This window comes from Phyllobates terribilis, unplaced genomic scaffold, assembly GCF_046119375.1.
Source record: "Phyllobates terribilis strain yellow unplaced genomic scaffold, ASM4611937v1 Scaffold_2__4_contigs__length_985480577, whole genome shotgun sequence".
In the NCBI taxonomy this organism is placed as follows: Eukaryota; Metazoa; Chordata; class Amphibia; order Anura; family Dendrobatidae; genus Phyllobates; species Phyllobates terribilis.
In genome coordinates, this window is record NW_027362762.1 from 437,833,133 (window position 1) to 437,857,202 (window position 24,070).

General features: G+C 39.8%; 1 protein-coding gene across 1 annotated transcript in view; it reads right to left on the reverse strand.

Annotated features, from left to right (window-relative positions):
- LOC141214196 (ras GTPase-activating protein 4-like) overlaps nt 1-24,070 on the reverse strand; it is a 274,525-nt gene that overhangs the window by 15,521 nt on the left and 234,934 nt on the right. The window contains exons 12-15 of the mRNA XM_073665419.1: nt 23,150-23,262; nt 14,723-14,915; nt 11,298-11,435; nt 7,781-7,925 (exon numbers count right to left, since the gene is read on the reverse strand). Of these exons, the coding sequence (XP_073521520.1) occupies nt 7,781-7,925; nt 11,298-11,435; nt 14,723-14,915; nt 23,150-23,262 (589 nt within the window). The remainder of the gene's footprint in view (nt 1-7,780; nt 7,926-11,297; nt 11,436-14,722; nt 14,916-23,149; nt 23,263-24,070) is intronic.

Below are 24,070 nucleotides of genomic sequence, written 5' to 3' on the forward strand. Positions count from 1 at the left end.
CGTGAAGCATGGAGGAGGAGGTGTGATGGTGTGGGGGTGCTTTGCTGGTGACACTGTTGGGGATTTATTCAAAATTAAAGGCATACTGAACCAGCATGGCTACCACAGCATCTTGCAGCGGCATGCTAATCAATCCGGTTTGCGTTTAGTTGGACCATCATTTATTTTTCAACAGGACAATGACCCCAAACACACCCCCAGGCTGTGTAAGGGCTATTTGACCAAGAAGGAGAGTGATGTGGTGCTACCCCAGATGACCTGGCCTCCACAGTCACCAGAACTGAACCCAATCGAGATGGTTTGGGGTGAGCTGGACCGCAGAGTGAAGGCAAAAGGGCCAACAAGTGCTAAGCATCTCTGGGAACTCATTCAAGATTGTTGGAAGACCATTTCCGGTGACTACCTCTTGAAGCTCATCAAGAGAATGCCAAGAGTGTGCAAAGCAGTCATCAAAGCAAAAGGTGGCTACTTTTAAGAACCTAGAATATAAGACATATTTTCAGTTGTTTCACACTTTTTTGTTAAGTATATAATTCCACATGTGTTAATTCATAGTTTTGATGCCTTCAGTGTGAATGTACAATTTTCATAGTCATGAAAATACAGAAGAATCTTTAAATGAGAAGGTGTGTCCAAACTTTTGGTCTGTACTGTATGAGAGGTCGTAACCATGGAAACCTAAGCTACTGCACATGGGGTAAGAGACATAGCGAATCAGAGGAACTATACTACATTTCTAATTGAAGTTATTTGATAATATTATTATTATTGCACCCAGGGCTGCCATCAGGGCATTATTGCCGTTATTGGCATATGGGGCCCGGTGAGATAGGGGCAAAAACTGGGCCCTCCTTCTTCTGCTCACCAGGCCCCAGCGGCAGAGTTCTGCTGGTTCAGTTACTGAACGTGCGTCCGTGGAAGCTTCCCGCACGACAATAATTAACAGCTGCCAGCCAATCACAGGCCTACAGCTGACGTCAGCATGCACATCACCGGCGTATGATGTCACTGTCATGCGCCGGCGACCATGCCCTTTTTTTTTAACTTTTTTTTGTAAAGCTGCACTATGAGGGCAGAATGGAGTGACATGGGGGCAGGATGGAGACATGGGGGGCAGAATGGAGACATGGAGCAGAATGGAGATAAATGGGGGCAGAATAGAGAGACATTGGGGGCAGAATAGAGCCATTGGGGGCAGAATGGAAACACAGGGGCAGGATGGAGACATGGGGTCAGAATGGAGACATTGGGGGCAGAATGGAGACATGGGGGCAGAATGGAGAGACATGGGGGCAGGATGGAAAGACATGGGGGCAGGATAGAGACATTGGGGGCAGAATGGAGACATTGGGGGGCACAATGGAGACAAATTGGGGAGAATGGAGACATTGGGGGCAGAATGGAGACATTGGGGACAGGATGAAGACAATGCGGCAGAATGGAGACAAATGGGGGCAGGATTATTATTATTATTTATTATCATAGCACCAGTTATTCCATGGCGCTTTACACAGCCCTTGAGAAAGCGGCTGCGGATGCAGCGAAATGCGCGTCGGGGTACTCCACTGCACCCAATGTGCGGCCAGCTCGTCCACAGCCCCTACCACTGGTAAGACCATCACCTTAATAGCATGCCTAATTATGGGGTAATTGATACGGAAGTCATGGACACGTTTATCATTGGCATTTAGCTAATATAGGTGTATGGTTTTATGCCCTACCTGTGCTGCACTTTATGATTTATGCTTGCGGCCTTTATGAATTGCAATGTTTATAAGGCATTCCTTTTGGGTTGTGGATCCACTTGCTGCACAGCTGTTGCTGTCCTTTGCACATTTATAGTTGTACACCGCCCCTTGAGAAAGCGACTGCAGATGAAGCGAAACACGCGTCGGGGGTACTCCACTGCGCCCACTGTGCTGCCAGCTCGTTCACAGCTCCTACCACTGGTAAGACCATCACCTTAATAGCATGCCTAATTATGGGGTAATTGATACGGAAGTCATGGACAAGTTTATCATTGGCATTTAGCTAATATAGGTGTATGGTTTTATGCCCTACCTGTGCTGCACTTTATGATTTATGCTTGCGGCCTTTATGAATTGCAATGTTTATTAGGCATTCTTTTTGGTTTGTGGATCCACTTGCTGCACAGCTGTTGCTGTCCTTTGCACATTTATGTTGTTTTATTTTTATATGAATTTTTGGCTTTAATAAAACGTATTTTTTAGCCATCATAACTCTGTTTCCTCATTATATATAATGATTGTTAAGAATTGGTATAATTTGGTGTTTGTGGGAAGATTTCTTCCGCATTCACACCATAGCATTTATGTTTGGGCTATAAAGCTACTTACTCTTGTGTATAATGTCACCAGTGATGACTGTATTACCTGTACACTAACACTATACACAGAGCTCCTGTGTATAATGTCACCGGTGATCTCTGTATTACCTGTACACTGACATTATACACTGTATACTATGTACAGAGCTCCCGTGTATAATGTCACCGGTGATCACTGTATTACCTGTAAACTGACACTATATACAGAGCTCTTGTGTATAATGTCACCGGTGATCCCTGTATTACCTGTATACTGACACTATACACTGTATACTATGTACAGAACTCCTGTGTATAATGTCACCGGTGATCCCTGTACACTGACACTATACACTGTTTACTATGTACAGAGATCATGTGTATAATGGCACTAATGCTAATATTAGTATTGTGTTTTTTATTAATGATCAGTATTGTAGTATTTGGTCACTATGTGGTGGTAATATGTGGTCTGGTCATGGTGTGGTAGTATTTGTCCCTCGTATGTGGTATTATTCAGTCACTATGTGGTAGTAAAATGTGGTCTGGTCATGGTGTGATGGTAATTTTTTCTTGTGTGTGGTATTATTCGGTCACTATGTGGTGGTAATATGTGATCTGGTCACGGTGTGGCAGTATTTGTCCCTTGTATATGGTATTATTCAGTCACTTATGTGGGGGTAATACATGATCTGGTCATGGTGTGACGGTATTTGAACCTTGTATGTGATATTAATGGTCATTTTAAAAAATGTATGTGACACATTTCCTTAAAGAAAAATAAATAAAAATATACCTTAAAAGACTATTGGGTATTATAACAAATGTTTAATAGCTAAGAGTAGAGTAGGGCACAGCCAAAAGACTCTATCTTGTTGTGGTGGCGGCTTAAAAAATCTTTTGGCCAAAACAAAAGCTGCTGGCTATGTATGTGATATGGTGTTTAATGGGAACTGTTAATGTGTGATTGGTGAGGACGTGGTGCAGAATTGGAGTTTTTCCAAGAGTGGGCGGTGGGACTGTGGAAGGTTTGAGGGGTTGAGGCGGAGCTGGGGTGGAGGAAGAGCTAGGGTGGAACCTGGGCGGAGTCTCAAGGGAGCCCGAAAATTTTGCCAGTATGGGGCCCCAAAATTCCTGGTGACAGCTCTGATTACACCTACTACATATTGGGATAGGATCTTAGAGATGGAAATACCCCTTTAACACAGTACTGTCAATATTAAATAAAATTATTTTACAATCACCACAGAGTATATATTTGCATTGAGAAAACTATTTAACGATTACATAGAGTGGAGTCAGTTAGTAAATACATTACTTCCCTCATACTGATCCTGAACAGTCTATAACAGCTTTCACTATTGTGCTGGCTTCAAAGCTGACATCTCATAGCACTTCTGCCTGTCTCGGAAATATGCTGATTTGCATGATTTACAGCAATCTGATATAAGAGAAATTAACAGACCTGCTATATTACATTAGATAAACTGTTAAAGAAAGTCTATTAGCACAGAATAACTGTACATACCAAGTAAGTCGCTCGGTGCACCCATGTCATGGCCAAACATTTAAGTGCACATTCCCACCTACTTGTATTCCATTTATCTCTGCCCTCTTCTAACTCTATAAAGCCAGAGCTGTCAATGAAATAAAGAGGAGGATGGAAAACAAGTAGGTGGGAAGGTGCACGTAAATATTTGGCCATGTCAAGGGTGCTTTGAGCACCTGTACTTGATTTGAACAGTCATTCTCTGCTGACAGAGAAGTAGCAGGATTTGCAGACATCATAAGCATATCAGGATATTTTTTACTTGAACAGCAATGCAATACAGAGTCAACGTCTCTATTAAGGTATGTGCACAGGATGTCTTTTTCAAATGGATCTCACTTGGAATCTGTCATGCATCTGGATTTGAACCCTTGATCCTGTGGGCAGCATCTCTTTCTGCTGAGCCACAGCAGATACACCTTTTCTTTTGGTGTTTTAATTCTGTTATCTCTTTTTCGCTCGGTTTGCTTTCGCCCTGATACTAAGAAGGTTAAGGCGGATGTCTTATCACATAGTTTCGTTCCTCAGCTGAGGGAGGAAAATCCAGTCAAAATTCTTAGTAAAGGGGTGGTGGTGGGTATCGATCTTAGACAGCGCATTATGGAAGCTCAGGAGGGTGCACCAGAGGCCTTGGCACCCGGCAAGTTTTTTGTGTCTTCCTCACTTCGCACTGATCTTCTTAACGAGTACATGACTCTGTGTTGGCTGGACTTCCTGGTTACTCTGCCACCTGGAGAGCTGTTTCCTGGTCCTTTTGGTGGCAGAGTGCTCGAAAAGATGTGGATGAGTACGTCCGTAAGTGCAGAATTTGCACCAGGTCTAAAGCCTCTCACCATCCCCGGTAGGGTTTCTTTTGCCTAACGTGGTTCCGTCTCGACCTTGGACCCACTTGTCCATGGATTTTGTCATGGATTTGGCCAATTCTGGTGGTAATACAGGAATAGGAATATGCTAGGAATAGGTAGCGGAAGAAGAATACCAGACGGAAGGCTATGCGATACGTTAGAACGCGCGCAAATACTACAAGCAGACACGTGTTCAATCACACCCCGATACAACCCCGGCCACCAAAAACGACAAGAAAGGAGGTCTGCAGTTGCCTTACCACCTGGATGACCAGCAAGCACAGAGTTGTGATGTTCCCTAATTACTCTGCGGTGCAGATTAGATGGTACAAATAACCTTCCTGAAGGGCGTCCCCCTGAGCCTCCAGCCCCTCCAGAGTTTTAGCTACATTGTTTATCTCTCACGTCGTCAAGTTTTATGGTGTTCCTAAAAACAGTATTTACGATAGACGGGTTCAGTTTGTGGGTAGCTTTTGCTCCAGGTTGGGAATTAAACTTTCGGTCTCGTCAGGTTATCATCCTAAGACAAATCGTCAGACGGAGAGAATGAATCAGGACTTGGAACAGTATTTAAGATATATGTTGTCTTGTCTAATTAGGAGGACTGGGTGGATTTTCTTCCTCTGGTTATCCTCTAAAAATCTCCGTCTTAACCCCTGGTGAGCTCGCGCTGAACCAGGCACATGTCAGCTGATTTATACAGCTGACGTGCCTGCAACAATCTCTGACAGCGGCATTTAACATCGCCGCGCCAGAAGTGCGGCATTAGACCCCACCCCGGAAGTGCGGCATTAGCCCCGCCTATCGGTGACCCCGTCACATGATTGCGGGTCAGCGATAGGTGGGCATGACAACCCGGGGTCTGCAGCAGACCCCTGTGGTTGTCATGTCTCGATTGCTATGAGCGCCACCCAGTGGTCGGCGCTCACAGCAAGTGAGCAATTCTGCTGCATACAAGAGATCTGCTCATCGCTTGTATGCAGCAGAGGCAATCTGACAACTGCTGCTTATAGTCTCCTATGGAGACTATTGAAGCAAGCAGAAAGTGTAAAAAAAAAATAAAAAAAAATTGAAAATATATAAAAGTTTAAATCACCCCCCTTTCGTCCCATTCAAAATAAAATAGTAAAAAAAAAACCCATATACACATATTTGGTATCACCGCGTTCAGAATCGCCTGATCTATCAATATAAAAAAATAATTAATTCGATCGGTAAACGGCGTAACAAGAAATAAATTCTAAACACTAGAATTACGTTTTTTTGGTCGTCGCAACATTGCAATAAAATGCAATAACGGGCGATCAAAACATCAGATCTACGTATTACTAAAAACTTCAGCTCTACGCGCAAAAAATAAGCCATCACCCAGCCCCAGATCCCGAAAAATGGAGACGCTACGGGTCTCGGAAAATGGCACCATTTTTTTTTTTTTTAGCAAACTTTGGATTTTTTTTTTACCACTTAAATAAAAAAGAACCTATACATATTTAGTGTCTACGAATGCGTAATGACCTGGAGAATAATAATGTCAGGTCAGTGTTAGCATTCAGTGAACGTGGTAAAAACAAAAAACAACTGTGGAATTGCATTTTCTTTTGCAATTTCACCGCACTTGGAATTTTTTTCCTGTTTTCCAGTACATGATATGGTAAAACCAGTGATGGCGTTTAAAAGTACAACTTGTCCCGCAAAAAATAAGCCCTCACATGGCCATACTGACAGAAAAATAAAAAGGCTGTGGCTCTGGGAAGAAGGAGAGCAAAAAATGAAAACGCAAAAACGGAAAATCCCAAGGTAGTTAAGGGGTTAAAGTTAAGTTCCATCTAGAAAATTTGCTCCTAAATTTGTTGGACCTTCTAAGATAATCAAGATCATTAATCCGGTGATGGTTAAGCTCCAACTGCCGTTGCATGGAGGATTAATAATTCCTTCCATGTCTCTTTTCTTAAGGAGTTTGGGGGGACGCCTGGTCTCCAGGGTGGATGCTAAAGACCTACATGCCAATTGCCTAGTGTGGGAGTTCTACGAGATCTGTGGCATCAGCAGTTGGGGAGCTCGGTGGACTCTCATAAAAAGGGAGATCCTGTCATGCATCTGGATTCGAACACATGATCCTGTGTTCTTTGGTTGGCGTCTCTTTCCGCTGAGCCACAGCAGATACACCTTTTCTTTGGATTCAGTTCTGTGATCTTTGTTACTGTCGGTTTTGGGTAACAGGTGTTTTTCATTTACTCTGTTTGTCCTATCACTTTTCGGGTGCAGCTTTATATACCTTCCCCTGCTGGTGTTTCCTGCTGGTGATAGTCTTTGTTGAATTCATTCACTTTGCTGTAGTTTATGTCAGTTGCAGTTGTTTCAAGTGTGACTCCTTTATTTCTTAGGGAACTGCTACTCTAGTGATACTAGGAGCTGCTAAGGACATTCAGGGTAAGCCGCCATTGAGTGGGGGCATCATTGCGTTATTTTAGGGTGCCAACCTCTACGGTCAGACCAGGGTCAGAGGAGGGCTTTTTACTAGTCAGAACAGGTATCTGTCAGGTTCAGATATTTATCCCCCTCCCCTGGTTTGTACGCTACCTCTATGAATGTGCTTTAGTAGTCATAACAGAACCTACCTGAAAAAGTAACGCTAAATTACCGCAAACAATTAACATACTGCACAGCAATGTAAAAACTGCATTATTGTGCACATGTTCCGTCTTTTGTCACTTCGTTTAACCACTTAAGGGTTTGGAAATTGTGAAGCATTCAAAAGAAGTAACATGTTCATTCTTCGGGCGGCTTCCACTAGGAAGCTGCTTGTTAGTCATAGCATATACAACAGAACAAAGATACCATGTGCACATATTCTTATTGTCAAGGAGGCAGCCATAGTGTGACATTGGGGCTGTGGATTTGACTCCAGTTGGAACATATAGTAGTAATCTTAATACTAGACTTTGAAACTATAGTGCCAATCTTTGTGGGAACAGTGTACATGTAGTGATTTTAATAGTGACAACCCAGCACTGATAGGATTCAGTATCAGTAAAATGAGATATTGGGTTCCCTTGTTACCTTCCTTCTCCTCAATGTCTATAAGTTTGACGATGAATTCCTTCAGCTGAGAAACTCCTTGTTGGATGGTTGGCAGCAGTGGAGCCATCCAGGACTCCTTGGCTCTGCTTGCTGGAGCATCCATATTACCAACATTCTGTACAGCCTGTAATATAAAGTGTAGGATTATTAAGAAGTAGGAAATGTAGAAGACAGAAACTGATTTTAAGTTTTTATGAAGACTTAGGGTCTATCAAAAAATGCAAATAGATACAGGAAGCAAAAAATGGACACACATGTAGGTAGCCCCATCGGCTCATCTTACGTCACCATATCTGTATGATATATTCTATAAATTTATATTAGTAATGGATAACAATACAAAAACATACTATTCTTGGACTATGAACCCAACAGTTTGCATTTATGGTGAGCCATCAGTACTTTTGTATAGACTTTAGTGCTTTTAATTGGGGTACTTATTTTGTCTACAAACTTTTGAATCAATGATTTACAGGTGCATCTCACTAAATTAGAATATCATTAAAAAGTTAATTTATTTCAGCTCTTCAATACAAAAAGTGAAACTCATATATTATATAGAGTCATTACAAACAGAGTGATCTATTTCAAGTGTTTATTTCTGTTAATGTTGATGATTATGGTTTACAGCCAATGAAAACACAAAAGTCATTATCTCAGTAAATTAGAATACAATATAACAACAGCTTGAACAATGTTTTTAAAATCCGAAATGTTGGCCTACTGAAAATTTTGTTCAGTAAATGCACTCATTACTTGGTCAGGGCTCCTTTTGCAGCAATTACTGCATCAATGCGACGTGGCATGGAGGCGATCAGCCTGTGGCACTGCTGAGGTGTTATGGAAGCCCAGGTTGCTTTGATAGCAGCCTTCAGCTTGTCTGCATTGTTGGGGCTGGTGTCTCTCATCTTCCTCTTGACAATACCCCATAGATTCTCTATGGGGTTAAGATCAGGCGAGTTGCTAGCCAATCAAGCACAATGATACTGTTGTTTTTAAACCAGGTATTGGTACTTTTGGCATTGTGGACAGGTGCTAAGTCCTGCTGGAGAATGGAATTTCCATCCCCAAAAAGCTTGTCGGCAGAGGGAAGCATGAAGTGCTCTAAAATTTCCTGGTAGACGGCTGTGCTAACTTTGGTCTTGATAAAACACAGTGGACCTACACCAGCAGATGACATGACTCCCCAAACCATCACTGATTGTGGAAACTTCACACTAGACTTCAAGCAGCTTGGATTGTGGCCTCTCCACTCTTCCTCCAGACTCTGGAACCTTGATTTCCAAATGAAAATTGGAACTCTGGGACCTTGTGGAGTGTGTCAATGACTGCCTTCTGGACATCTGTCAAGTCAGCAGTATTCCCCATTATTGTGTAGTCTCCTGAAACAGACTAAGGGGCCTTTTTAAATGCTTAGGAAGCCTTTGCAGGTGTTTTTGTTAATTATTCTAATTTACTGAGATAATGACTTTTGTGTTTTCATTGGCTTGAAATAGATCACTCTGTTTGTAATGACTATGTAATATGAGTTTCACTTTTTGTATTGAAGAACTGAAATAAATTAACTTTTTGATGATATTCTAATTTAGTGAGATGCACCTGTATATATGGCAAAAAATACAGATTAGAAGAAAAGGTTAAGATACAGTACAGACCAAAAGTTTGGACACACCTTGTTATTTAAAGATTTTTCTGTATTTTCATGACTTTGAAAATTGTACATTCACACTAAAGGCATCAAAACTATGAATTAACACATGTGGAATTATATACTTATCAACAAAATGTGAAACAACTGAAAATATGTCTTATATTCTAGGTTCTTCAAAGTAGCCACCTTTTACTTTGATGACTGCTTTGCACACTCTTGGCATTCTCTTGATGAGCTTCAAGAGGTAGTCACCGGAAATGGTCTTCTAACAATCTTAAAGGAGTTCCCAGAGATGCTTAGCACTTGTTGGCCCTTTTGCCTTCACTCTGCGGTCCAGCTCACCCCAAACCATCTCGATTGGGTTCAGGTCTGGTGACTGTGGAGGCCAGGTCATCTGGCGTAGCACCCCATCACTCTCACTCTTGGTCAAATAGCCCTTACACAGCCTGGAGGTGTGTTTGGTGTCATTGTCCTGTTGAAAAATAAATGATGGTCCAACTAAATGCAAACCGGATGGAATAGAATGCCTCTGCAAGATGCTGTGGTAGCCATGCTGGTTCAGTATGCCTTCAATTTTGAATAAATCCCCAACAGTGTCACCGGCAAAGCACCCCCACACCATCACACCTCCTCCTCCATGCTTCACGGTGGGAACCAGGCATGTAGAGTCCATCCATTCACCATTTCTGAGTCTCACAAAGACATGGTGGAACCAAAGATCTCAAATTTGGACTCATCAGACCAAAGCACAGATTTCCACTGGTCTAATGTCCATTCCTTGTGTTCTTTAGCCCAAACAAGTCTCTTCTGCTTGTTGCCTGTCCTTAGCAGTGGTTTCCTAGCAGCTATATTACCATGAAGGCCTGCTGCACAAAGTCTCCTCTTAACAGTTGTTGTAGAGATGTGTCTGCTGCTAGAACTCTGAGTGGCATTGACCTGGTCTCTAATCTGTGCTGCTGTTAACCTGCGATTTCCAAGGCTGGTGACTCGGATAAACTTATCCTCAGAAGCAGAGGTGACTCTTGGTCTTCCTTTCCTGGGGCGGTCCTCATGTGAGCCAGTTTCTTTGTAGCGCTTGATGGTTTTTGCAACTGCACTTGGGGACACTTTCAAAGTTTTTCCAATTTTTCAGGACTGACTGACCTTCATTTCTTAAAGTAATGATGGCCACTCGTTTTTCTTTACTTAGCTGCTTTTTTCTTGCCATAATACAAATTCTAACAGTCTATTCAGTAGGACTATCAGCTGTGTATCCACCAGACTTCTGCACAACACAACTGATGGTCCCAATCCCATTTATAAGGCAAGAAATCCCACTTATTAAACCTGACAGGGCACACCTGTGAAGTGAAAACCATTTTCGGTGACTACCTCTTGAAGCTCATCAAGAGAATGGCAAGAGTGTGCAAAGCAGTCATCAAAGCAAAAGGTGGCTACCTTGAAGAACCTAGAATATAAGACATATTTTCAGTAGTTTCACACTTTTTTGTTAAGTATATAATTCCACATGTGTTAATTCATAGTTTTGATGCCTTCAGTGTGAATGTACAATTTTCAAAGTCATGAAAATACAGAAAAATCTTTAAATGAGAAAGTGTGTCCAAACTTTTGGTCTGTACTGTACATGTGATGGAAAACATGTGATGTATTTATGATGATTTGATGGGGTAGATCGCATATAAAATATTTTCCTCTGTAACCCAAAATGATCTTGATTTCCTCTCAGTAAAAATAATCAAGCATCAAATTAGGAGGTACTTTAGGTGGCAAAACAACTGCAATGGAATCTGTGTCGGACCTTCCCATTTTGTTCTTTGCAAACCACAGATACATAAAGCTTGTCACCTTAGCTAAGAGAAGCAGTGTCCGACTTGTGCGAGCATCAGCGTGCTTTTCTCTGAGATGGAAGAGCTTAGGTGACATTATTGCAGGGGAGAAAAACCGAAGACACAAGAAACTTGTCACTGCAATGAACTTCACATTCTGAAAAACACACAGAACGAATAGAGGTTAGTAGCATTATGGCTGGCATTTGTTTAAAGAAATCATCGGAAATGTTTATAATGTAGCCGATCAATTATTTTTTATTTGTCCTAACTGATAGAATCGCCGAGCCCCTATAAAAATACAATCAGCAGGATCAGGGTGTCACAATGACCGCCAATCCCCTACAGATAAATGATAATCAGTTATTTGTTGCAAAAATCCAGATCTTTCTTGAGTTTATAGATTTAAAAAAGTAGTGCAATGTAAAAATAAAGTAAGAAAAACTAAACAAACAATCATCTATTTTATCTATGTAAAACCTTCAATAAAATGACATTAATTTCAATTGCTTCGGCCACAACAATCCCAATCATGAAAGGATTAAAGTGGTTGCTCAAGAAAAAAAAGCATAATTTCTTAAAGGGGTCTAATGATAACATTTCTTTATTGTAAATTTTTCTTTCCATCCACCCAAGAACTGGCTGCAAACTACCAAATTACTTTTGCTATGTAATTATTATTATATATCACTACTTAAATAATCAAATAATGAACCTACAGTTTAATAGTAAGGCATCTGTGTCACATAGTTTTGGTTTGAAAGGATAATAATAATAGTAATAATAATAATAATACATTATTAGTAATAATAATTAATAATAAAAAGTTGAGTGTCCCTACTGGGAATGGAACCCAAAAGCATATGTTTCACAACACTTACCATTGAGCTATATACTCATTAAAGAAAAGTGGGCATTCTACTTGGTTATTTGTTATGTATATGTTATTTCCAGTGCCATCAGGACTTTCACACAGACATTGTCCAAACGAAATTCAAATAATGTATGAGTTTGATGAATGAGTTTGATACCTGACTTTCTTCACACATCAGAATCAAAATCAGAAGGACTTCCAGACACCATGAGTATTTGCATAGTAAATCTCATAAACCAAGAAAAAACATTGCAAACCATCATTTGAGCTCATAGCAGAATGGTAACTCTCTTGCCTTACGGAGTGGACATTTTGAGTTCAAATCCCTTGTGCAGAAAAATAAACTTTTGTTTTTTAAATGATGCTGGTGAGCACACAAACTTCAGTGATGCTTGGCTTTGTTATCTGACTTTTCTTACACATCAGAATAAGAATCACAATTACTTTTAGACACCGAGTATTATCATGGTTAATCTCATAATCCAAGAAAAACCTGTAGGGACACTAAACTTTTTATTATTAATTATTATTATTACTATTATTATTATTCTTTCAAACCAAAACTATGTGACACAGATGACTTACCATTAAACTGTAGGTTCATTTGATTATTTAGGTAGTGATATATAATAATAATTACATAGCAAAAGTAAATTGGGAGTTTGCAGCCAGTTCTTTGGTGGATGGAAAGAAAACTTTACAATAAAGAAATTTTATCATTAGACCCCTTTAAGAAATTATGCAAATGTACAGTCACTTGGAAATAGATATGTAGTAAATTAGTGCCTCCCAATTTACTTTGGTTATGTAATTTACCATGCAAATAGATAGCGTGTCTGACACTCTTAATACGTCAGGATGACAATCCGAATGTGAGATATTAAAAGTAAAACACCCCTGTAGTTTGTGAGCTAAATAGGCATGATTAAAAATAAATAATAATAATAATATTCCAAATGGGATTTGGACCCTGACACTGTAGTTTCAGAGGCTGATGCTTTACCATTGACCTATCCAGTCAAGTGATTGTAACTACCAGCTTTTCTTGTCTTATGAGATTCACCATGAAAATACTCAGGATGACTAAAAGTCATTGTGATGCTGATGTTTGAATAAAGTCAAACATCAGGCTCACACATCAAAATCAAACATAATTTGAATTTGGCTTGGAGGAGGTATTTCTAAAAGTCCCAATCAGTTTCAGACAGATTTGCAATGAAAATCATATCACCAAATAGAACTCCTAGGTTTCATCAACTGAGTTTATAGCTCAGTGGTTAGTGAACTGGCTTCTGGACACAGAATTTTGAGTTCAAGTTCCATCAGCGAACAGTGACTTTTTTTTTTGTATTATTACAGTTGTAAACGTCAGGATCACTAGTCAGGATCACTAATCAGGATCACTTGTCAGGATCACTTGTCAGACAGGGTATTTAGTCTCAAACTGACATCATTCTGATGTTTGATTTTGATATCTGATCATGTCCTAAAATGGACACTGTACTCCTGATCTCACTGCAGAGCTGTGTGTGATTATACCTGACACATCGGCAGGTTTCTCTCAGCTTCAGCTTCCATCTCACAGGCAACCAGTGTGTAATATTGTTACAATACAGTAGAGCTGTGAGAGCTGCAGCAAATGTGTTTGTAAGGAGAAAAAGTTCAGTTTTACTGTTCTGTGTTAGTTACATGATTCACACTGGTAACTCCCCTTTTATTTAAAATAATCTCTGAAGGCAGATTCTCATGCAGATCAGTGTCAGGCCCATAGTCCTGAAGAGCTCATTTACATATATGCAAAAAGTGAATTTCTCTGGAATAAAATATCAGATCGCAGATATCAAGTTATAATTTTATTCAGCTTTCTATGATCTGCATGTCCATATACATGGCTTAGGGGGGTTTGTCCTATTGACAGATTTCCTTTAATAAAATGGTCACAGTCCCTGCATTCACATTATGGTTTCACCCTATATACATTCGGTATTTGCGTAATGTTATTATAATGTATCATTACGGTATTTGATTGTTTTGTACTGTACACATATTTTGACTAGAATTACTCTTTTAACAAATGGCAAGGTTTTTTTTCTACTTAAAGCACCACTCCAGCATTTTTTTTCTTTATTTTTCACCCCCGCAGTGTATCACTGATCTATGTTCCCTGCCCATAGTAATATAGTTACCGGCTGCCGTCTTCTGCTCTTCTCGGCACCGGTACTGACAGCGACCTCTGTATGCACAGAGATAACTGTCAGTCACTGATAGGACCGCCCACTAGACTGAAAAGCCCAGAAAGAACAGAGGAGTAAATGAGGAAAACACAGAATATACTGAATCTTTTATCACAAAACTATATATCAATCTACTCAGCTCCCCCTGCTCTATAACATGATGTCTGCAGATTGGACGGAATTTTCCTAGTGACAGGTTACCTTTAAATCCAGTTAACAAACAAGTATAACTCCACATATACTAATAAGATCAAAGTAGCACCTCAAAGACAGCTGATGACCCCGAGGACAATATTCAGTGTGTAACAGTGCATAATTAATGTATCTTAAACAAACCATGTGTTTATTTTCTGGAAAGCGTTCCTCCACCCTCTTGAACAGTTGCCGAAATGTGGCCCGTATGGTTACAGGACAGATCTTCACTGACTTGGCTATTGCTATTAGGAGTTCAGTAAGATAAGCCTGAAGATACTGGGCACTCTGAAGGATTATTTCACTCTCCGTCTGGATCCGATGTAAACCTGAGCACCTGAGAGGGAAAAACATAGCATCAGTAATGCCCAACTAGAAATAAGTGAGGTATCAGAATCATTTGACATGTAAAGCTGATCTTCACCACTGTATCTCATATGAGTGACATCTGTCTTGTGCACCACTCCAGTTAATATAGAAAAAAATACCAAAGGCAGCAATATGTCAATTGGATTCTCGTTGAGTCATTGATTTGTGCTTACCAACCTGACTTGGGATTTGTGCAGTCAATTAATGATACACATCTCATTCCTGTAAGAACTCTTTTACGTGACCATATTTTCGGTTGGAAATAACGGACAGCACTTGGACCAATGTTCTTTAATGGGACAGTGCAGATGAGCGATTTTTTTCACTTACTGAATCAGCATGTGAAAAAAATTGCAGCATCCTCAATTTTCCTCTGTAAATCGGATGAGACTCCCATTCAACACTACGGGAGCCACAGACTATCATCTGATTTTTACGGATAAATTGCAATTCTGTAACATAAGAAAATGTAAATAGTCCTGTAAAAGGTTAATAGCTGCAGCTATAAAAAAACTGAATGTACACGGACAGCACACGGATGACAAGGGAGAAAAAAATTGTCCTACTTTTCTGGATGAAATGCTGAACGATTTTTTATATGCTTGTGTGAACCTACTTTTAGTAATGGTACGCTCACACTAGCGTATAACACGGCCAAGTGCTATCGGATAATCGCTGCGAGTGCATCTGATAATCGGATCACACATACCCATACAAGTCTATGGGTGTGTGTGAAACATTGGACTGCACTCAGATGTCAATGGAGAAGATGGAGAAATTAAGTTCTCCGTCTTCTCCCCACCTGTGATGTGATTCTCTCATGTGAGAGGGAAACGGATCACACTAAGCTAACACTCGGATCAAACTCTGACAGAGATTGAGCCAAGTGTCATTAGCATAATTAGCCCAATTTTCTCGCATGTGAGAATATACGGCAGTGTTAGCGAACCCAAAAACTGATGAAACTCTGACCAAACTCTGATGGTAAAAACTGACACACTGTATATAGCCCAAAAATCTGTGTTAACAAACCAGATTATACTCCTCGAGAAAATCATGTACATATAGCATAGAGGATATCTTTAAAACATAACTTTTAATAATATCAATAAGACCTAATCATGAAATCCCAATCTAAAGTGGGAAGAAACATCTTAAAGGTATTTAATACTCTCAAATACCTTTAGAGCGCAAAAACTCCAATCCCCCTAATACAGTAAGCAATAGTAAAAACAATAAGACCCTTAACTAGGGTTCACTAGTAAAACACAAGTCAGTAGACAAACAGCAAGATCCCTAACCAGGGTCCACTTAGTAAACAGTAGATCACAGCAGGACGAACATTTACATATAAAGTGTCATAGTGCATAAATAAAAAAATAAAGATGTGTGGATCTCACCCATCTCAGCCATGGAGATGTCAAACTTCAAGGGATCCCATTTGTGATGGTCGACTGGATCAGGATATCTACCCTGTCATGCCCTTTGCGTTAACTCCTGCCCTAACAAGGGCAGTAACCAAGTGTGGTTCTCATGCTGCTGCCCCAAAAAAAGATCCCACCCCATGCGTTTCTTTCTCTGTGAGAAGAAGTCATCAGGGGAGTGTACTTGAGAAATCGGGGAATAGTAGAAGAAACAAGGCAGAAGCAGAGTGAGACCCAGATTACTCAGAAATAAACAAGCAAAAAGTGTCTCAGCACTAATAACTTGCTCAGTGTCAAAAAACGAAAATAGACATAGAACGCCCACAGTGTAAAAACTGACACACCGACCAATCTCTGATGATAAAAACTGACACTCTGACCAAACTCTGGTGGTAAAAACTGAACTGACACTCTGACCAAACTCTGGTGGTAAAAATTGACACACTGACCAAACTCTGATGAAACTCTGATCACTGATGAAACTTGGACTGTTCTTATGAGTACAAGAAAAATCACTGACGTGTGTAAGGACCCTTGCTGAACTACACGGCACTACAGTCAGTACTACAAAGTGCACTTTGCATCTGATTTGTATGATGACATTGTCTGCAGATTCATACAATGATACAAAAAAGTAACCTAAGTGATTTCATGAGCCTGATCTGATATCACTGTACGGCCACTGCCCCACTATCAGTATTTGGTCAGTATTTTTTCTCAGGAGTGGGAGAAAACACCAGGAGTGGGTGATAAATGCAGAATTGCTGCACTTGTTCTTATTATACCTTTTCTCTGATTGTTCCTCACCTGGTTTTGGCTCCCACTCCTGAGAAAAAATACTGACCGAATACTGACCAAATACTGATAGTGGGGCCGTGGTCTAAGTCATAAGCAATGTCAGCACAACAACGTTGCATGCATTATGTTTCCACAGCTGAGCTTCTGGAGAGAACCGGAGTTCTTCATGTCCAACGTCAACGGTTGAGTAGTAGAAACTGTGAAGCGTACCACTATTATACTAATGTACCATTTCGCAGTATAATGAACCGATCCGAATTTATGAATGCTAAGAGAATCCTTCCAGTCTGTATGTGCAGTACTTAGTGGAATGGTGTAGAGCTGTTTTTCGTAATTTTGGTTGGACCTCCTGTGAAGACAAATCTTAATACTATAGTGCACAATGACGCGCTACGGAATTATATGCTACATCAAGTAACAGCATGGACAGTTCTGGTTGTACAGTGCTGCTTAAAGCCACCCGTCTGTGCAGAGATCAGACCTTTACTGGCCATAAAGCAATAGCATATACTTGTGATATGCCATTATTCTACAAGATGACAATATATACTTGTGATGTGTCATTACTCTACAAGATGACAGCACCCCTTTAAACCTTTTCCTGTTTTGACATGACAATTACCCCGTTTAAGGGCCATAAGAATCTTTTTTCCATGTGTTGGAAAAAGTTATCAGATTTATACATAATCTTGGTCTGAAACATAATGATCCACAAGCTGGCTGCTCTTGTGCAGTATAGAAAGAAACATCTGCAGCCCTATAAAATCACAAAAATACCTTTTCAGAGGACCCAAGGGTATTTCAGCAGTTTTGGTATTAGATATACAGGAAGCACATATAGATAATATATTCAGATGTCAATATATTTTGGGCCATATATCCAACTTTTTTTTAGTCTAGAAGTATTGCACAATTTTAGCATTTTTAAGAAAGTCCAAATGACTAAGCGTTGTGTCCTTCTCCATGTTCTGTGGCAAATATACGCACCATTGTTTCTCTGGAATACCATATTAGTGTTATAAGATTTTTTTCCCCTAGGGCAAAAATAATCTAATATATATGTTTTAGCATGTCCTGTGACGGTTTGTAACTGAAATACTGCCACCATGTGGTTGGAAGATCAAATGACATGCTAAGACATTTATATATGTTGGTCAATAAAGTGGAACTAATTGTTTACTCGGTAGAGGATGCCGTGCGGCGCCACCCACTTACCAGCAGAGAGAATAAGGGCCAAGGGAGAACGATGCTGCGCCACACACTTACCAGTGTAGCCGAGAGTGGCCCCTGGTACAGTTAATGCCGACATTGAATGTACAAAGTGATGTGGGCGATACCTGGCAAGGTGGGGGGAGGTGATAACGAAGGCATGCATCCAATCTTACTCCACTGTGCCCTGTGGGGCTCCCACTACACTAACCTGTGTGTGTGGCTTAGCTGCTGCTCCTGCTTCATCAACCTGTGGCTATCTGATCCTGCTTCATTCACTGTCAACATTGAGACGCTACACATGGATGTAGAGTATGATATGGGCAGTATAAAACAGAGGAGGTGGAGCTCACCGGCTTCTGAGCACACCGGTTCTTGCTGCACTCATTGCCCAAATCAAAGCAATGTGTTATGATTGTGTAGCAACTCACTCTGGAAAATAGGTAACACACTAAAAACTGCAACTGACTAGAGATCCTGACCCCACAGTCCCTAGTGGTTCCTGTGTGAGGTGAGATAGCTCTAACCACAGACTAGACTATGGCAGCTCGGCCCTATGCTGCCTGAAAGGCCATTGAACGCTTCATGTTACTCCTAAAGAATCGGAGGACAGAGCAGAGTGCAAATTACCTATAGAACGGAAAGTGTGCTGCAATAGAAAGAGATCCCAGAGTGAATAAAACAAACCACGAAATACAAAATAAAGGATTAAATATATACTACTAAAGAATATGCAACCTACTTCCTAAAAAGAAACAGAAGATAGGTGCAGGGTAAAGAACATAAACAGCAGAGAGATAAACCCTAGCTGGTCTTTCACTGACTGGCTAAAACTGCAGCAGTATGGCTGGACATCCAAATGAGACTATCATCAGCAAGGAATACCAGCATGGGGAAAGTATATAAAGCAGCTCCTGAAAGGTGATAGGGCAGACAAATGAGTAAATTAAAACACCTCTTACACTAAAAAGGACTGAAGCAAGGATAACAGAAACTAAATACCAGGAGAACAGGTATATCTGCTGTAGTTCTGAGAGCAGAGAAGCCGACCGCAAAGCACAGGCTCAAGTGTTCAAACCCAGACGCATGACACAATGTACAGGAATCTATAGCATTATGTGGGCATTAGCAAGCACAAGGGGGTTCATTCTTAGTGGCTCCTGTTCCAAGCAGTTCCTGCAGCCCATGCATGAAAGAAGTGGGGGTGGAGAACGCTCGTCTCCTGGATCAATGGCACCAGTGCCTTCATTCAGATCATACTGTACATCGAGGCATTTGGATGGGAAGGGAGAAGAAGAAGGCTGCATCATCCAATTGCACTGCACTATACTTTGTACTTAGCAGTGTAGCAGAGAGTGGCTCCTGCTACACTGAACTGCACCCTCCATCTCAGTGCCCAGATCACAGTGCTATACAGAAATGCACCGCATGATGTGGGCAGTACGAAACCTCCAAAGAGTGGCTCCTGCTACAATAATGATATTGCAAAGGCACCTCCACGTTGGTATGACCTGGATATTTTATGTATTTGAAATAGCTGATGCTTTTACATTACAACTATTATTCCTAACTCGCCTAAGTAATTTTCATGAGATTGTATATATATATATAGATTGCAGTAGAACTCTTGCCCTTAAGTGTATGAATTTTCTATTACAGTCACCGTCCTGGGAGGGACTATCTACTAATAATTTTAGTAATGGTCATTAATACGGTAATTAGAAGAAACAAGATTGTTTTCCATGCAAGCTACGTGCAACTTCACACCACAATGTACAACTACCTAATAAAGCAGAACCTTTTACAGGAAGCTACAGTAATTGAAGTCAGTGCAGACTAATACATTTCCTAATAAATAATGCTTTAGCAACATAACACAATTTACATGAAGTCAACCGCAGGTTAAAGATATGAAAGCCCTCAGTTTATTGGACGTGTTTAGTAATTTACTGGCAGAATAAATAAGCTTTGCTTTTAGTTCAAGACCTTCAAGAAATATACTTCCCTTTCCTCTTAAATAATTGATATTTTCCAAACAGTCAGCGGAAGGTGAAACATGTAACCTGTCGTCATCAGCTCATTGTTAAGGTTTACACAGAACTTTTTGCAATAAGACTCCTAGAAACCAGTAATGTATGTTGTATTAAAGTAAATGACAAGGTCCAGTGGAGGAATATATACATGTTATCACAGTAGTATCTCCTCTTTCATACAGTCTGTTGAGAAGAATAAGCCTCTTCATATTCTTGCAGGGTTGGATTACCCACAATGTAACCCCAGCATTGTGGTAAGAGAGTGAGCTAAACATCATTACCCATATATTATCTGTCCATATACTGATACATTGATTTATCTGTGTATATACTGATATTCTGATTTAGGAGCACTGCCGCAATTAGCTGTTGTAAAAAGTCCTTACTTTGCTTTTAGATGCATGGCTGAAGCAAAACATTTTTTGTACGCACTTTTGATAATACAGGTTTATCTGCAGCGCCATAAAAAAACACATTTAACACCATTTGTTATTACAGAACAGTGTGTCGATGAGCTCAGCTGCAAATACAAACTCAGCTCTGTTACATCTCTATGTATATACAGAGCGATGATGCAGAAGTAATACTCTGTTTCCTAGCAGGTCAGAATGTGCCTTCAGAATATGAATCTCAGGAAGTCCTGATCATTTACACACAGTCCTGAAATCACAGAAGTGGAAAACTCCCATAAAGGGTTATTCACATCTTCATAAATTGGTATTTTTGGATAGGGTTTTTAAAAACAATCAATTTTGCCATTTACTGCTTATTATTTTTTTCAGCCATTTTTAAGAAACATTTGTCTTTTGTTAACAGTTGGTTGTCTTGGAGACCAACCACCTCTGCCAGACAGCAGAAAATGAACAGTGCTTACAAGCTCTTTTCTTTTGAGCTTGTTAGCACTGTTTTGAAGCTGGGATCACTGGAGCGCACTGTGCTTACAAACTAGACAACTGCGGTGGTCAATCTCCTAGACAATGAGCTGTGAACAAAAGAAAAAAGTGTGAATATCTTAAGTACGGCTGAAAATTTTACAAAATCAACAGTAAATAACAAAAGTGCTTACTATCTCACAATATCCATCTACAAAGAAGGCAATAAACCTGAGGAAAACGTAGTACTGAAGCTGGAGACAGACTAGTCCTGGTGGAAACATATATACCATTTTTTATAGTGAGAGTCATAATGTAACACAGAAAGGCATAATATGGGAATAATCTGTGCTCTTTTTCTTTGCTTTACGAGTTCCCTGCAGTAAATTACAATAAACTTCCATACAGCAAAAGTGTAAAATTGCTGGCAATAGCCATCGGTCTGTAGATAAATCTGAATTAGGCTTTTTATGGATAAAAGGTGAATTACTTCTAACAATGTGAAAAGTAAAGAAGTTTTGCTATTATATAGTCATATGTGTATCCCTCGCGGAAAATCGTTATTTTAAAATGACATTCAGTGGATTGTACAGTGGTGCCAGACATTCATTTAATTTTTTTTTTTTGTATAGAAAGAAGCTACATACGGTGAGCAATTTAGGCTAAGTTCACACTAAGTTGTTTTAGACATTCAAAAACAAACAGTTTTTCAAGCACAAACTGCTTAAGGAAACTCTCCTTTTTGGGCAGTTTTTGGAGGAGTTTTTGTTTTCTTGAAGTGTGTCCTGAAACGGTTTTGAAGACTTTTGGAAGAGTTTTTTTTACCTAAAGTGCTCCTTGCAGTCTTTTGATTTGACAGTGCCCAGTTTGGAGAGGTTTCCATCATGATCCGTACTTTCTTTTTTTTCCACCAGGAATTTTTCAAAACCTCTTCAGTAACAACAAAAAAAAGTTCACAGAGAAATGAAATAGAAAGCTTTTCTAAGCATTTTTAAGCAATTTTTGAGAAGGAAAAAAACTTTCCAAAATCTTCCTCAGAAACTGATTCAAAATGCATGGAAAATTAGTACTATTAATTTCTATGGGAACTCCGTTTTGCTGTTCATATGAGGAGTTTTTCAGATTTTATTTTTCCTGAACAGGTTTTAAGAAAAGCCTGGTGGAACAAAGAATTTACATGTCACTTACTTTAAGCAGGTTCTGAAGGAAACTTCTTCAAACTAGGGACTAAAAAATTATAATGCTACAAAGAAGGGGTTCAGGAAAAAACTATGACAAAACTTTTAAAATCTCTTCAACACTGCTTCTACCAGAAATTCTCCCACGTTGCCGATTGGCTTTTGAATGCCGCAAAAAACTTTGTGTGAATATATCAGCCCCTGATCGTCTGCAGCCTTTACAATACCATCATAAAGAGCTGTTCCATCTAATGGAACTATGAAAGGCGGCAGCATTCATGTGACATAACAATGTCCTCTGATTGCCGGGATACACAGCACTCATATTGCAAGAATGGCGCTTGTTAAAAGTATATGTTTTGTTATATTTTGTATGTAGCATTTAAGAAGGGGTTATCCAGTAGGTGATAAACTGTTGACTATTTGGGGTTGGACCACTGATACCCCCACCAATCCTGAGAATAGAGCTCGGCTATTTCATCTGCCCCACAGATAATAAATGAAGTGATATTGTGTATGCTTGACCATCCTTCCATTCCACCCGAAGACTCGTCCCATTCTCTGATCGGTTATTGCCAGCAATCGGCAATGTATCCTTTTTTTGGATAGGTGATAAATTATTATTCCAGCCCAACCCTGTTAACCCCATTTTACACTCATTTTTAAGATCTCTTTTTGCACAACTTACCCAGCTTCTTTTATTTCTACTTTACTGGGATCAAGTTCAATATATTTTTTCTCTTCAAAGATACGATTTATTGTTGGTCCAACAACACTGTGCAAATATTGGGTTCCTGCCACCTATGCAACAAATAACATCTCAAATTAATAAGAAAAAAACAAATAAATATATTTCAAGAGAAACCGTCAACACATTTCACAACATAATCTGCATATATTACTTATCAGATCTTAGACCCGATGAGGCACGTGTAAATATGTCAAAAATCCACATTAGGATGGCTGTATAACCATTTTTGAAAGTTTAATCTCGATATCTGCTCAGACAGTCTGACTGAGCAGTGTGAGATTTCAGCAGCAGCAGGGAGGAGGGACTCTGAGGAGCTTGTCACTTAGGATATGTGGGTGGATGTTGAGTTTTGCTCATGAATACACTTGGACTCATGAGTTCTTTCACTTATTAGCCGGACTCAACCTGTTTATTTTAATATCAGGATTATACAGCCATTCTGAGCACTAGCCTTATTAAAGCTAACAGATTTATTCATATATGTAATTTATTTTGTAAAGTAACTTTGCAGTAAATGGTAACCATAAATTTACAGTAACGGACAGGAGTAATTTACCAGCAGCAAAGTAGCAGAAATTGATGTACTGTTAGAAACCCACTGAAAACAAAATATAAATGATACATTCTGACAGCCTTCAGCCACTACTATGAGATTAGGGGTTGACTACGAGCTGTTTATATACTGAATTCAATAATAATACAGTGCATTAAAGGGTCATAATTTCCGTAAGTGGCAGCTGCAATCAGCCAGAATTGTAATCATTGTGCATACTGTATACAGAAGGAAAACTGAGCTCTGACTAATAGAAAAATGTATACACCATGTAGCAAATTAGGAGAATGCAGCCAAAAAAGAAA